The sequence below is a fragment of the Megachile rotundata genome, chromosome 8 (genome assembly GCF_050947335.1).
Source record: "Megachile rotundata isolate GNS110a chromosome 8, iyMegRotu1, whole genome shotgun sequence".
NCBI classification, from domain to species: domain Eukaryota; kingdom Metazoa; phylum Arthropoda; class Insecta; order Hymenoptera; family Megachilidae; genus Megachile; species Megachile rotundata.
Window position 1 is genome coordinate 18205616 of NC_134990.1, and position 15560 is coordinate 18221175.

Sequence of the window (15560 nt, forward strand, 5' to 3'; positions counted from 1 at the left end):
GCGTCGTTCAACGTTCAAATGTTACGACGAAAATAACAAACGATACTCGTAAACGTGTCCGAACTAAATGATTCTTGCGAATAACTTTATAGTTACGTATCTTGTAATCTTGTAATAAACGCGATATAATTAAACAAGCCAATATAAACATTTATTAATCTCAGTGAGAGTCTTATATACAAGAAATACATATATATATATATATGTAATAAATTATTTACTTATGTAATTAGGTAAAATAATGCTTTTACAGTAAAATATGATTTTTACAGATTCTTTATAATTAAAGTACGCGTCAGCTCTCGCGAATTTAGTAATAATTCGATATTACCTCGGGGACGATGTTCAAGTTCTGAAAGCGAAAAAGAAAACGAATATTAAGTACCATCGATAGAGTAACAAAGTGGCAGATCTCTATGTAACGAGTAAACAGATAGAGAAATAAACATAGATCGATCGAACGCATAATGTAATCGACGAACTTACATATTTCTTGTGCATGGCAAGACAAAAAGTGCAAACTTGTGGCCTTGCTTGCGAATCGACCCAATCGTTTGTCCCGTAAACATTAGCGGGATCCTCGACGCGTAAACATGGTTGATTTACGGGACCAGCGACAAGAACAGCACCCAAATGATTGATATAACTGCTGGCTAATCTTAACGTTTCAATTTTCGATAATTTCCTATCCGCGGGCTCCGTCGGTATCAATGTTCTCAACGCACAGAAAGCCGTGTTCACGCTGTACAGGAAGATGAAATTTCTCGAATAGAAGACTAGTTTCGTTCAAATCGTTTTTTCACCGAGCTCTCCGACGATCGATATACATACATATATATCAATGATACTGTATCGAACATTTGAAAACTTATTGTTAGACACACGGATTAAATATATATATATGTATCCATTAGCAAAACGAGATATATTTTATTAAAATGTAACAGCCAATGTCAGATTAATTCTTATCGTGCACGAGTGTATGTTCGTTATTTTATAACGATGTTTAACTTGAAAATCTACAACACGGAGTACAATAAATTATAACGGTCCGTGAAAAAGATGATGTTTTCACCTATGTGTGCGGTCCCTTTCGCGCGCGTTCGCTTGATAACGTTGTTTCGACGAATCCTCTTTCTTTCGTGCAGCCATGCCGCGACCACCTCGCTATCGGTCAAATCGTTCGACGACTGCGTTCGCTCGAAACGGAGACGTCCGGCTTTGTCAGTAGCTTATTCGTAAATGACTAACTGCTGCGGTTTCCTTCCTTTCCTCCACAATTCTCTTCTTCTTCTTCTCTTCCTCGTCTCCTCCTACTCTCGCCTCCCCTCCGGCCCTCCTTCGCTGAACAGGCACCCCTAATCCCTACCCTCTAACCTATCCTGCCCCCCTCTTTTAAACGTACACACGTGGAACGCACGTGTATTCTCGATTAGGGGCGACCGAATCATTCGCACGATGCTTCGCTGACAAAAAGAGGACACGTTAGTAAACGATACAGCAGAAAGATTGTCAAAGAGTAGAGAAGCGTCGAATAGAGAAAATTTGGAATTTTTGGGGCAGGCAGATACGCGATTAAACGAATATTTCGGTAAGAAAAATAGAAAGGAAAGAAAAGTTTAATACGTCGACTGCCACGTCGCAGGCCCCTCGATATTACTTTCTTCGTTAATATTTCTACCTTTTAACAAACGTTATCGATCATTCTCGAAATATCCGGCACGATTACTTTTAATCCGACGAGTTAACGAATTTCTTATATTGTACACCTGATAGATTCCTAATTACTGCTTACGTAGAGGTGATATGGCAGTCAACGCGTTAAATGATTCGATGCAGTTGGATGAAATCTGAAAACGAAAAAACATCCTATTAGCTTTTCCTTTCTTTTATCGGTTGCTTTACCTGTTGCTTCGTATATACATATAGAAACACGTAGGCTCAAGATCGATATTAGAACTGAAAGGTAACTAAAGAAAAACGATCCTGTATCGATTTAACAGGGCGTTACGGACCTTTACTTCCTTTTTCAACAAATTTCGGAGTCCGACTCGTTTTCCCTTCCACCGCTCGTTCAAATTCGACGAAATTTATTCAGCAGAGACAACGTGCCTTTTTCGTACGAACATATTTATATAAAACGTACTAGGGTAGAAAATTTCACGTTTTTCATTAGGGCATACGCTTAAAAGCTCGAGTGTTTTCGACAAACGGTTTGCCGAAGAACACGAAGCACTTGCGCTTCCTACATGGAAACGCACGGACGTAGATGGATGCGACGTCTCCCACGCAAAGTGGTCGGTGGCTGGGTTTCACATTACGGTCAATAAAAACAAACCGACAACCGGTAGGAAAGGCGAGGAAAACAAATTCCATGTGTAAAACTAATTAGGCCAGTTCCGTGTTGTTTCTCTGCTTGAATCGTAGCAGTATTTTTCTGGAAATTTGTCCGACGTTACCGCTCGCGAATGTCGATTAACGTAACACAAGTTACGCGAGGTGCCGAAAAGACAAGTTTCTTTACCAGACAGGCATTTATTTTTCTCCAAAGGAAGTCGAATGACAAACAAACTGGTAATAAAATATACAATGATCCCTCTTCTTCCTTTTTTTTCCATTTCTGCTTCGATTACATCAAATTTTCATGTCCGATATCATTTTTTTCCCCACCCTCTCCCATTTCTCTGGTAACAAATGTACTATGAAATGAAAACGTCTGCTCGAGATTTGGTTGCAGCGATGCAAATATAATGTTCTTTACAGATAACACGAGTGAAAAAACCACGATACAGCCTTTTAAGTGCAAGCAGACAAACGATAATTCACTTTTTCCACGATACAAACCATAATTCACGCTCTAAATTAATCGGAACGCTTCTTATGGAGAAACTAAAACGAGAACGATACGATTAAGAACGGGACACGTTCCTATGAAATATCTTTACTTAGTTAAATAACTAGATTACACTGAATTAATTATATAGCAGAAAATTTACACGTATGAATGGTCGTCAGAATAAAGATTACTTTAGTATTTCTATTTCTCTCTCACGTATTCTCTTTTCTTTTCTCTCTCTCTCTCTCTCTCTCTCTCTCATTCGCTCGCTCACTCTCTCGCGTTCTCTTCCGTTTGTTGAAAAAAACATCGTTTACGTATTATTTTTCAGAGCCTGCACCGTACAGGATATATTTTCTGTGAAATCTACGAGGCGCACGACCATGGAAGATTTCTTTCTTCTATAATCTTTCTTTTAACTTTGGTCACTTTGTTACAAAGTTTACTCTTTCTTTTCTTCGCGTAGGGATTTATTACTAATCAGCCGCTCGATCTAACTAGGTATCAAACGCTCGGTTGTTTTCGGAGTAAAATTTTAAGAGGATACATATATAGAAAATATACAAATCGTCCGACACAAAGAATTACAATAATATTTAAAACTTAAGTTACATCCTTAGAAATACGATAGAATACGGGAAGTCTGTGGAAAATACAAAGAAAACTGCCCCAAAACAGTTGCTATACCCACGGACAGTTTTAAGAAAGCATATTCGAAAGTTGTTTATCTACACCAATAACGAGCAAATCAAACGCTTGCCAAAGTGCTCACTAATTAGATTAGATGTCGAACTATCGAATTTAGCAACTCGGAAATTCAGGACTTTCGGGATTTGGAAATATAGAAATTAAGGGATTCGGTAGATTGAAAAATTCATTATTTTATAAATATAGAAATATGAAATTTGTAACGGTGCCCACGGGTGTGCGTCACTTCGTACGCGTAGTTGTCTATCACTGTTCTAAACAATATTCGAAATTAGTATTTCGTGTTCGTTTAATCCTATGATATCCAATAAGTAAAACGAAGAAAAGAGAATAATCTACTCTCTAGGATAATCACTTTCCTTTTGAACACTTTGGCATTATCACCTTTTGAAAAAGAACGAAAGAACAATCAAACGTATGGTAATATTTTGAGTTTGTAAATACTATAATTAATATATATGTATATATGAGAGAGAGAGAGAGAGAGAGAGAGAGAGAGAGGGGGGAAGAGATTCCAAATAAATTTACGTGTAAAGGGATCGAGATGTATATATATATATACTTTATAGTTCTCTACGGTGTTAAACGAGTCATCTTTCACGTAGCAGTATGGTTTAAACTTTGTGTATTTACACTAAAAAGTTAGACGTAACGTAACGATCTTTACGTTTTTCCCCACCTTACTACTATTACTTAGCTCTAAGGGAGACTACGTAAAAATAATTTCTCAATCTGAACGTAAGGTTAACGAATGTAATCTTTTGTGGGCAAATCTTTCTCTCTCCCTTCATATATATGTTTGTATCTGTCTTTGCACCATTGTTACTTTGAAAACAGCGTGTCGTCAAAACACACGATCTAGAACGAGATCCTAATTCTGAAGGATAATCATTCTTAATATGTGCATGTATGTATGTATGTATACATATACACAGACACGCGCGCGCTCGCACACACACTCTCTCGCACACATATATATAAATTACAACGATACTTAAGGGCGTGATCCACGTGCAGCTTCTTCCAGTGCGCGAACTTTAAGCTCACGCTCGCGCTGTTGTCTAAAAAACACCCTTTGTTAGTCGGATACGGTCGTCGTCTAATGCAAGCATACGTAATGCATAGTATCGTTTTTATGGATTTTCAAAGGACGAACCTTAGATACTCCTCGTGGTGTGCTACGAGCGATGCGTGAGGAGGAAATCGGTCGCGTTCCATCATTAGATGACGTTGTAATTGCTCGTGATGAGCCGCCATGTCAGCGTACGGTCTTCCGAGAAGTTCGGCGGGATGAAGAGCCAGCGCTGGATCACGTGGCATCAAGCCAGGTCGCGGATAATTTGCACCGGCTGCCGCTGTACACATAAGAAACCGTTAGTCGATCGTAAATAGGATGAAAGGTTTGCAAGGAGAATAATACGAAGCTTCGGAGATTAACGCATAGGCGGGCGGGCATGCATGACGAAGCGTGTCAAACTTAATTTGGACGAACATCGTATATATGGTCACGCGCAACTTATCATTACTTTGGTTAAAAGGAAGCGTAGCGTTTCATTTAAAATTCCAAAGCTCCCGTAGGAGCTTCCTAGAACCTCGTTCTCCCTCGTTCTCCCCCAAATTTTGGTTAAACTTTTCATCGGATACTCTCCGAGTTCGTTCTACCCACGTTTATCCTTGATCGAAAAATTCCAAGGTTCCGAGATGGACACTCGCTTCCCGGATTTCCCGGATTTCCCGGATTTCCCGGATTTCCTGGACGCAAAGTACTTGTATCTTCCTTTTTAACGAGTGGAAGCGTAAGTTACACGGGACCATGATGTAACAACATTTTCGCTCTACATATAGTCTGCAGACAATTAATCGTCGATCACCCAAGGCAATCTTTTCAACTATTTCTGTCGTTAAAAATATTAACAAGTAGCGCTTATGCCGTATCAATTCGAAGCTGGAACTTCTTAGCACAAAATAGTTGGTTGTCACCGGCAGCTAACGACGAGCAATTTATGACATCGAAGTGCAGGGTATAATATCGGTACGAAAGAAAACACGCGTTCGGTGTTACCGTTTCGCAAGCAATCGTGACAGCCTTGGGTGTATAAGCGATTTTGAATAGACTAGATCGAGGCTGATGATCGTATGTTACAAAAGAATAATACGATGACACCGATAATACGAAATGTCCGATCGTAACATAGATAATCGTGACGCGAAAATTCTTCGTATTATATCGAGTGACGTAATACGAAAGTACTTTTGTGCTAGTACAGGCAAAACATCGTATCGTTTCCATCCACGCGCGTACACGCACACAATCATACTGCTGCACTGTTCACTTAAAAAGTAATTCACCCTCTGCTATCGAAAACTCGTATAGAATCTTTACCGCGCGCGCGAGAGAGAGAGAGGGAGAGAGAGAGAGAGAGAGAGAGAGAGAGAGAGAGAGAGAGAGAGAGAGAGAGAGAGAGAGAGAGAGAGAGAGAGAGAGAGAGAGAGAGAGATCGTACCTTCACCCAGAAGCTGCGCTCCATGATCGTTAAGCTCCGATTTGCAAGTTAATTAATGGCATAGCGAGAAAAGCGACAGAAAAATGCAAAAATAAAGAAAGAAAAAAAAAACATTTGTTTCTTGGTTTTTCCATTTTCGTCGAAAGAAAAAGATGAGCTTACGAATGGCAATTACAACGGTTTTCTATTTAATTAGTACGACCGACGCGACGCATCGAAAAGAGATGAAACGAAGAAACACGTGATAGTACGCTTACACGCGATCGACCGCTTGACCGATCACATATTCGACGTAAAATTCGAACGACAGATCACGAGTTCTCGACAAAGTCGCGACACCGTGTACACGTACAGTGAAAGCTCCAGGCTGTACACTCGGCTGCAACCCGAATGATCCCTTAATTAAGAAGCACTCGTTTCGGTATAACTCGAGCTTTTCCCAGCGATCCGAGTAGCGTTGCGGCTTGGCCACGTTCGGAGAGTCTATAGGCCTACAATTGGAATATCCTAGATCCTAGAATCTAACAGCTGTCTACGGCGTAGAAAGCTTAGAATCTAGGAATCTGCTCTTTGATTCTCGGTGGTTTGTTCGAAAAGCAAAAAGAATGCTACGTTGCATCCGAGCGTACAACACGGAGACACGTAGTAATCTGTGAAGCTGCGAATACTCTTGTCGACAAAATCCGAAAGTGGAATAACGTCTCGGATTTTCGACAGTTTCGAATCGAAAATAAATGAAACGGTACGATATCACGTAGATCGAGCAGAATCGGATATGACGAACGACAAGTGTAACAAGTAAGATGGAATTAGTTGATTTCGAAAGCGTGGCTAGTCGGTGAAAGGATCGATCATCGTGCATGGAGCGTACTCAAACATCCTGATTGTTAGGACCTACCAGGCAGGGGGAATCCAGCTGCAGCCGCAGCCGCTTCCTGCTGTTGCTGAGCCTGTTGCTGGGCCTGCTGCTGTCCCGGATGTAAGTGTAAGTGCGTATGCGCATGCGTATGCGCATGAGTGTGAGCATGATATTCGGGCGAAATGCCAGCCATCTGCAACCGGACCATCGGGTCAGCAGCTAGAGCCAGTCGCTCGTCCAGCTGGCCGTGGTGATGAGCCGCCACGGGATGGCCAGCCCCTGCACCCGCTGGCCCCCCGCCGGCTGCAGTCGGTATCCCTAAACCCGACAGCGCCTCGATCAAACATACTGTTCCAGTCCGTACTCTTAACGTTAACCAGCTACGTTCGATTGTTTTCCCGACAACCAACTTTTCCTTCGTATTCTATTTTTTGCGCCACTCTTCTATCAGGTATCCGACTACGCTTCCGACCGGTAGCCGCGTAACGCCGTCACCGAGACGACGATCGTTTCACGCGGCCAACGATCGGAAACGGCTACCGTTTCGCTTTACTTCCAGACCAGCACTGTCCATGTCGAATCGACAACCGTCCGAAATTCTAAACAACTCGAGGGGATCGTAACGGACAGCGCTGATTTAGATCCTAAACTCGCGCGAATTCGCAAAATCGTTCGTTCGAAAGAGAAATGGGCACGAACGTGCCTGTGCGGCCAGCCCATGTGTCGGCATCGTTTGCGTCTACTCTACCTTAGTGGCCAATCGCTAAACTCTGCGTCGATCAAGCGCGAAAACTTTCGAGTCCACGGGCTGTCGCAGGTGTCCGTGCCCACCTTGCTACTTGCTGCCCATGCTTGGCTTAGGATAATCGACTAGTAAGTAGTGGTTACTGCTCGAAACTTTCGCGCGTCTTCTTACGTAGACACGATACTCGTATACTAATTTCGACTATAAACGAGAGTATCGTTCCCGACGGGAGACGAGAGAGACCAGAGAGAAAGAAAGAGAGAGAGACATCGGGAAAGTTCGAACAGTACGAAGCCGGACCGCGAAAGCCTAAAATCACTCATTCAGAATCGTAGTTAAATTTGCGTCCAGTCCGCTATGCGAGAAAAGAGATACCGCGTACTTAGGTATATATATATATATATATATTTATATTTATATACACACACACACACATATATATATATATACATATATATATACCCGTAATTGAGCAATTAACATTACCTAGTCTTTCTAAACGTTCCCTTTCCAACTGACTCGGACCAGGTGGAGCTCCGTAAAGACTAAATTGATGCAAAGCTTGAGGCGGTCCCGAGGGTCCTGGCGCGAGTCCCGCAGCCGCGTAACGCCGATGTATCTCCAGCCAATGAGGATCCACCGGTGCCGGCATCGGTCTAGGTGTTCCTTTCAACAGTTCTTCCTTCAATCGATCGTTCAATTCTCTTTCTCGCAGCTCTCGGATTTCCCGTTCTCTTTTCTCGCGTTCCAGATGTTCCAGTTCCAGACGTTCGCGCGCCGCAGGGCTGTACATATAGTGCAGCATCGGATCCGGCGGTGCCGGATGCCTAGCGGGCGAGAACGCCGCGTGCGGCCGAGCGTATTCGGACAATTGTCTCAAGGCAGGCGTGTCGGCATACGACCCTGGCCTCGCCGCGTACCTATCGTACGGAGACACCACTGGTTCGAGCGGTCCCCGGCTCGGTGGCTTACAAGCTTCCGGTTGCTTCTCCGGAGTCGTCATTTTCCTGGCTTGCTGCGCCGCCGCTCTGTCGCGTTCCTCCCTTTCTCTTTCCGCTTGTTTCCTCGATCTTTCCTCTCGTTTTCGCGCCAGCTTCGAATCCGGAACAGGCTTGAACATCAAATCTGTCCTGGTGCAAGAATTATTTTCACCCCGATTCCAATGTCGCAGGAAAATAGCAGACTGCGACCTATGACATTCCGAGTCTTCGATTCTCGGTTCCGGGGACGGACCTCGTGGACTCGCCGGCTCCTCTTGCTCCTGCTCCACCAACTCGGGCTCTATCTTCGGCTCCTGAACGACCGACGGTTGCGCCTGAGGTGGTCTATGATGATGATGCGACGAACTACTGGACGTCAAACAAGCAGCGGACACCAACGATGGCTTGCGTTGAGCGTTGTGAGAACTATGCGACGACGAATGACTATGGGAACTATGCGACGAGATCGTTAATAATTTATCGTGGTGCAACGCCGTCGCTTGATGCATCGTGGAAGAGTGATGATGCGTGGCGATCAGATTTTCTCCTTCTTCTCTGGTCGTCACGCTCGAGCTTGTACTCGAATGATGCGCCGTCATCATAGTTGTACCTTCTTGACTCCTTTGCGGGGACGGCGGAGGAATAGCGTGAGGTACCGGGCCGTAAGGATACGGCGGAAACGAAGGATATCCCCCGACCGGAGCGTATCCTGGATAAGCGTGCGGATGATACGGATGCATGGCAGTGAACAACGAATGATGCATTAACGGATGATGAGGATGGAACGGATGGGCCATGTGCGGACTCGGTTGTTGTGCCGGATGCATCACGGGTTGAGGAATAGACGTAGGCGGAGGTGGAAGAGACGGCGTTGGGGACGCGGTCACCGATTGCATCTGAGGAACTGGCTGGCTACTCGGCATCGAGTGTTTGCTAGGTGTCGGTGGCTTGCTCGAACTATCCGGATCCTTCTTAATGTTCTCTAAACTCGGACCAGGGAAGCCGGACTGGAAACCAGGAACTTTCACCTCTTTCAGGCTCTGAAGCGGATCCGGTTCGGGCGGAATGATTTCCTGCTTGATCTTCAAATTCTGTGGCTCCATCGGGGGCGTGCCAGCCAAATTGTACATGGAGGATGGTTTCTCCATCGATAACATTCCGCTCGGTTGAATCGGTTGAAAGAGATTGTTTGGCTCGTTCCTCTCCGGCTCGTTATTTTCTGCGCGTTCCGAAAGTCTTTCGGGTATCCTGTCCGGTATTCTGTCCGGTATCCTACCGTCTCTTATCCGTTCCGTCGATAATCTGTCGTCCGAAATTCGTTCGGACATCCTATTCTCGGAAGACATCACGGTCAAACCAAGAGGTTGCGGTGAACTCGGCATCTGAGGCATTTGAGCGATGTTTGTCGGTATGCTTTGCGAAATATTCAGATTTAACGGTGGTCCCGGTATGCTTTGGGGCATATTCTGCGCGCTCGACAAATTTTCACCGTGACCTCGAAGGTTCTGCGTTGGTCCCATATTTTGCGTATTCGACATACTCTGCGGTATGCTCGTCGGCATTTGCATGCTCTGCGACAAGTTCTGCGGCACGTTTTGTACGGGAGGAACGTTCGATGCGTATTGCATATTAAGCGGCAATCCTTGGTGCGTGGGAGACATGATCTGCGAATTCTGTACACTTTGCGAACCAGCGGAAGCTGTACAAATACCGCTATTCTGAATCGTCTGCGACAAATTACGTGGCATATTCTGATTCATCTCGTTCATGTTCAACGACTGCGACGTAGTCAAGTTCAATTGCTGTTCGGGTTCTTTCATATCTTCGTTCGAGGGGGACATGGCTGGTTCTATCGGCATAGGTTCCAACTTCAGAGGTTGATTCATGGCTAAAGGTACATCTTCTATTTGATCCTTCGTTTCCAACGGTTCCTCCAACAACGGTTTCTTTTCCAACGCGTGAATAACAGGAACAGATATGGGTAAAGTTTGTATCGGTGCTGGCACGGGGGTTGAAACAGGCGTTGGTTCGGAAGGCTCTTCCGGCGTGGTTACGGCCGGACTCACTGGCTCCTCGGTTGGCACTGTAACTGGAGTGGGTTGATTCTCGTTCGTATCGCCTTCTCCTTCTCTCTCAGGTTCGTCCATCAGAGAGTTGCTGTCGGTTGTGAGCGACTCCGAAGGGCTCTCAGGACGTTGTTCGCCAGGACGTTTTCGTTTCTGAGACTCTTTATCCTCGTCTACCTCGTCGGCTGGCGGCCGCTTTTGACCTTTCTTCGGTGTTTCTGGCTTACTGGAAGATTTTTTCTTGCTTTTATCCGGCGTTTGTTGTTGTTGTTGCTGCTGCTGCTGCTGCTGTTGTTGTTGTTGTTGTTGTTGTTGCTGCTGCTGCTGCTGCTGCTGTTGCTTCTCTTGATCGGGGGTATCCGTTCCACCTGTACGTCGGGGTCTCGCGGGTCTAGGCGTCTCCTTAGCCTTGTTTCGTGTACGCATTCTCCCTGGGCTATCTGGTGATTCCGCAGGCACAGGGCGGAACAGATACGGAGGAGCAGGCGGCAGTTCCCCGGTCTTCTTCAAATGTGTTCTGCATTCCGTACAAAGCAATAACCTATCCTTGCCGGCTACCTGATAATCCTTCGAATTCGTCGAGAAACAGTGCTGACACGAATGCGTTGCTCCGTTAGTGTTCGTATCCCTCGAATCACTATCCTCTTCCGAATTATCGTCCTCTGTCACAGAACTAATTTCCCCGCCAGGATTATTGCTAGCGGGTGTTCCAACAGGTACAGTTTCGGGCTCCGAAATAGGTTCCTTTTGATTAACGCTAGCTGCCGGAGTATCTTTCGGCGGAGTTGGAATCTCTTCTTTGGGAGTACCGGCTCGGGAGTTGCGCGTATTGCGAATTCTTCTAAGGGAACCCTGACGTCGTCTTCGATGAGGTCGATTATTATTCGCCCCTGGCGTCTTCTTCCATAAATAGTAGAATTCGACCAACTCCGGCTAAAAAACGAAAGAGTAAACTTGTAAACGAATAAACGACAAGAGCTCTACGATCGCTTCTATTCTTCGAATCTGATCCTACTCGCGCATTAATATATCAGTTACCGTGTCTTTATGCGGCAAAAGATCCTTTCTGATCCTCGAAAAATTCTTTCCAAATTGTCGAAGTCCTTTGACGAAGCGTTTCTACGGGGGGCAGATCGACGGCCAATTAATCGTTACAGTCTGACACACCTTTCCTTTTAACTTCTAACTTAAAATCATGCCCAACGATAGACACACCCGACATCAGCTTTATTTTCCCGTTTAATCGTTGCTACTTACAGTTTCCTCTTCGGACCATTTCTTATCGATGCCTTTAGGTACGGGACATTTAACCAGCGCCTGCAGTGCTCTTCCTGGATCATAGCCAGAGTCGTGCAAGATGTCCAGAGCATTGATGGTTGTATCGTCACGGGAAGCAGCCACACAACCGTCATCCGGGGATCCTCCATCACACATGCCAGCAAATGCAGCCATAGATCGTGCTGCTCTTAAGTACATCAGAAGATCCCCGTCCAATGCCATAGCTGGAATCCATCTTAGCTCTTCTCGTTCTTTAGAAAACTCTGGATCAGGAAGCAGCTCTCCAGGAGGTATACCCGGCCGATACTCAGGCAAACGGGCCTGACAAGAAACCAATTCCTGTACCCAAAATTCGGGATTGTGCGTGGTTAGCACCAATGCCAAAGCGAGTTAGTTGTACGCACCTAGAACTCCGGCTTGTTTTTTTCGAAACTACACGAGCCAGTATCATTTTTTTTTTTTTTTCCATTCTGTCCCTCTTTGTTACGTTAACTGGTACAACGAGTAACGTGAGTACCGAATGTTTTGTGCACAAACTAATCACCATAAATGCAAGCACGAGAAAACGAGACAATTATTTACCTTTCTTTTTTCCTTTTTCCTTTTCCTTTTTAAATAACACGGTGATCGTTACGTTTACAAATGTTGCCAATTATGCGTCCAACGGTCAGAGTTACGTTCACGGCCAAAGCTGAATATAAATAATGTACGGGAACAGAAAGCACATTCGCGTGAGATTTTTCTTTTGCCGAATGGATCGAAACACGAACGAAGGAAACAATAAAACCAAATACGATTTCACAAATAATTATGACGATGTAACGCAACACGCGACAACACGGTTAACTTATGGAAAAGATGATCAAATAAAATAATTATTCTAATATAATCTAAATTCGAAGATAATAAAATCTTCGTAAATTCTTTCTTTCTCGCTGCAATGTTTCGCTTGCGACATTTTATATTTATAGATGGTTCAAGTAACCAATGGGTTATTATATAAAGTAGAATAACTTATCATTTCACCGTGACTAAAAACCACTGTAAATATAAAACTATATCTTACGCTATGTAATACTATCCTATATGGCGTTATTAGGATGCTTCATCATAATAACTTGCATCATAATTAGGGTCTTCCAGCAATTGGAACAGTCTGTGGGATGATAGTACTTCGGTGTTAGGTATATATCGTTAAGTAAATAAAAATCGTTATTATTATTATCGCTTATATATATTATCGTAACTTTATTAAAAAATAACTATCATTGTTATTTGAACCATCGACATACAACAAAGCTGTATGAGGAATAGGTAGGTACCGGTGACTCAATGTTTACCATTAAAATTTCTTTGTTAACGTATAGAAATGCAAATGAATATCAAAGTTCTAACCGCATAATAAAAACTATACATATAAACTTCAAGCGCTAATAAAAACACCGGTATCCAGAGTACTATGAACCTTTAACTAATCACACGTCATGCATATTTTTATTAATTCCTAAATAAAATAACCGCGTTTCATAGCGTAATAAACCATTAAGGGTCTGTTAATATCCAGAAATTAACAGAGCGTTTAAATATCAGTCTAAACCAAATTTTACTCTAATAAATATTCCTCTATTTTTCCATTATTTCATTCTTATACGACACAATAATAGCACGCGCGTAAACATCACTCTCTATAACACGAATTCCCAAGTTTTTACCTTTAGAAACTACTTTGATAACGTTCGAACAACATACACACTTACTCAACGCTGTAAGGTTACGTGGAAATTACTCAAAAGACGTAGCGTTAATCTCGCTTATGTTCGAAAGAAAAGACAAGTATACGAATTTAAATCGATTACCATTGAAAATATTAGGTATTGTGAAGAAAATGATGTCACAATTACCTGGTGCTTCAATGATCATATTTTTATCTTAATCTATACACTCATAATACATAATTTAAGAGAACAAGCCTTGAGTTAGGTACAATGTGCAATATAGCTAAGTAGCATAAAATGTTTTCAAGGTATATGGCAAACCTGGTGCGAAGGGCCAACCCGAATCTCGCCCTGGGTGCCGGCAGACATCTCCTCCTCCTCCGAAGCTCCACCGTCTTTCTCCAGTGTTTCAAGCGGCTTCTATCTTGGATTTTCAGTAAATTCCTATCATCCACCCCCTGAACTATATAGTTATTCTATCAGTATATTTGTTAAACTTTTTTAAGAAAAAGTACTGCTAACATGCTTCCTTTTTTTTAAACGACCCTTTTTCTATAATGATGTCAGTTATTATGGTATTGTCATTCAAAACATATAAATTCTTTCGTTTAAATTAATATTTTATCAATATTTTACTCGAAATAAAATAATTATTAATGCTATTACATATTGAACGAAGTAGTTATTCTTAATTAAATATTTTCTTTGAAGCACCTTTCTTTGTGTACCTTATATCACATATGTATACATACATACATATATATATATATATGTATGTATGTATGTATGTATGTATGTATCATATATTTATATATATTTTATACATTTTGCTTAAACAAAATTAAAATATTTCCAAGTTATAACACACTGAAAGTATGAAATGTGTACTTTGAAAACTAGACACGTTAATTTATTTGATCAAAAACAGATTTATGTGACACAGATGAAATTAACAAAAGCACATGTAAACAAATCCTGAAAAGTTAGTTCTGATTCAATTTGCATAATCATTCGATAAAAATCATTTGGTTAGGCTTCGAAAGAAAAATCATACAATTTATGAAACGAGTTTAATATCCGTATAATAACCTATCACGTTGGTAAATACATATTTCTACTTTCTTGAAGTGGTCTTGAGTCACGGTGAAAGCGGTAGATAGTACAAATGAGTTTTACTTAAATCGAAAGACTTTTTCGTCATCGTAACGCAATTAAGGCATGCCAAGGAGTGATGGACATCGTAAAAATTTTGATTGACTCATCGACGTGCAATGCGAAGATTCAGAAAAAAAAAAACCAGCTATTTACACAATTTCGTCATGTATGCGGAACACGTAAAAGAAATATATGCATAATAAATTTCGAGCCGCAACTCGGTTACAACATTGTTCCGATACACCGTGAATGATTCTCTTACACTAAAATTTTTCATCCCGTCAGACACCTCGCCTTGGCGAAATTCCGTGGAGCCGTTAAAATACAGTGGAAAGCCATAAAATTTCAAGGCAAACTCACCCGTGATAAATGTTTCAGCGATGTGTTAGCATTGTTCCTCCCAATGCGAATCGTTCCCGCGTGTACGCATCACGCACAAACTCAATTCCACTAACGAATAACTGATCAAAATTTAATATTTCACTATGAATTAACCATCTAATATTACAGAAATGTCTTACACAAATTAGTAGCCACAACACCCAAACGCAGCCATCTTGTACTACGTTTTGTTTCCTTTTTCTTCTGTGGGGGTGCGTTCCGATTCCACTCATTCCCTCGTTTCTTTCCGTTAATGGATACTTAGCGGTCATTTCAAAATTCAATTTTTATACCCGTTTCGTGCTCGTATTCTATCCTTTCGAACATTTAATG

The 15560-nt window shown here is 42.5% G+C and overlaps 1 protein-coding gene across 19 annotated transcripts; it reads right to left on the minus strand.

Moving 5' to 3' along the window:
• Positions 1 to 129: 129 nt before the first annotated feature.
• On the minus strand, positions 130 to 15559 carry LOC100881804 (uncharacterized). 19 transcript variants are annotated; one of them, XM_076535070.1, is made up of 9 exons: positions 15207 to 15553; positions 14013 to 14154; positions 11956 to 12315; positions 11737 to 11817; positions 8139 to 11631; positions 6947 to 7225; positions 4701 to 4899; positions 1796 to 1850; positions 672 to 847 (listed from the first exon to the last, which is right to left on the minus strand). In XM_076535070.1, exons 2-8 carry the CDS (start codon positions 14058 to 14060, stop codon positions 1814 to 1816), a joined length of 4497 nt encoding a protein of 1498 aa, XP_076391185.1. In that variant the 5' UTR covers positions 14061 to 14154; positions 15207 to 15553; the 3' UTR covers positions 672 to 847; positions 1796 to 1813. The 19 variants fall into 19 exon arrangements, with proteins under 19 accessions (XP_012152529.1, XP_076391185.1, XP_076391192.1 ...); XM_076535069.1 differs by lacking the exon at positions 672 to 847 and adding an exon at positions 907 to 1466; XM_012297139.2 differs by lacking the exons at positions 672 to 847; positions 1796 to 1850 and adding an exon at positions 130 to 352 and having other exon boundaries at positions 15207 to 15552.
• Position 15560: the final 1 nt, after the last annotated feature.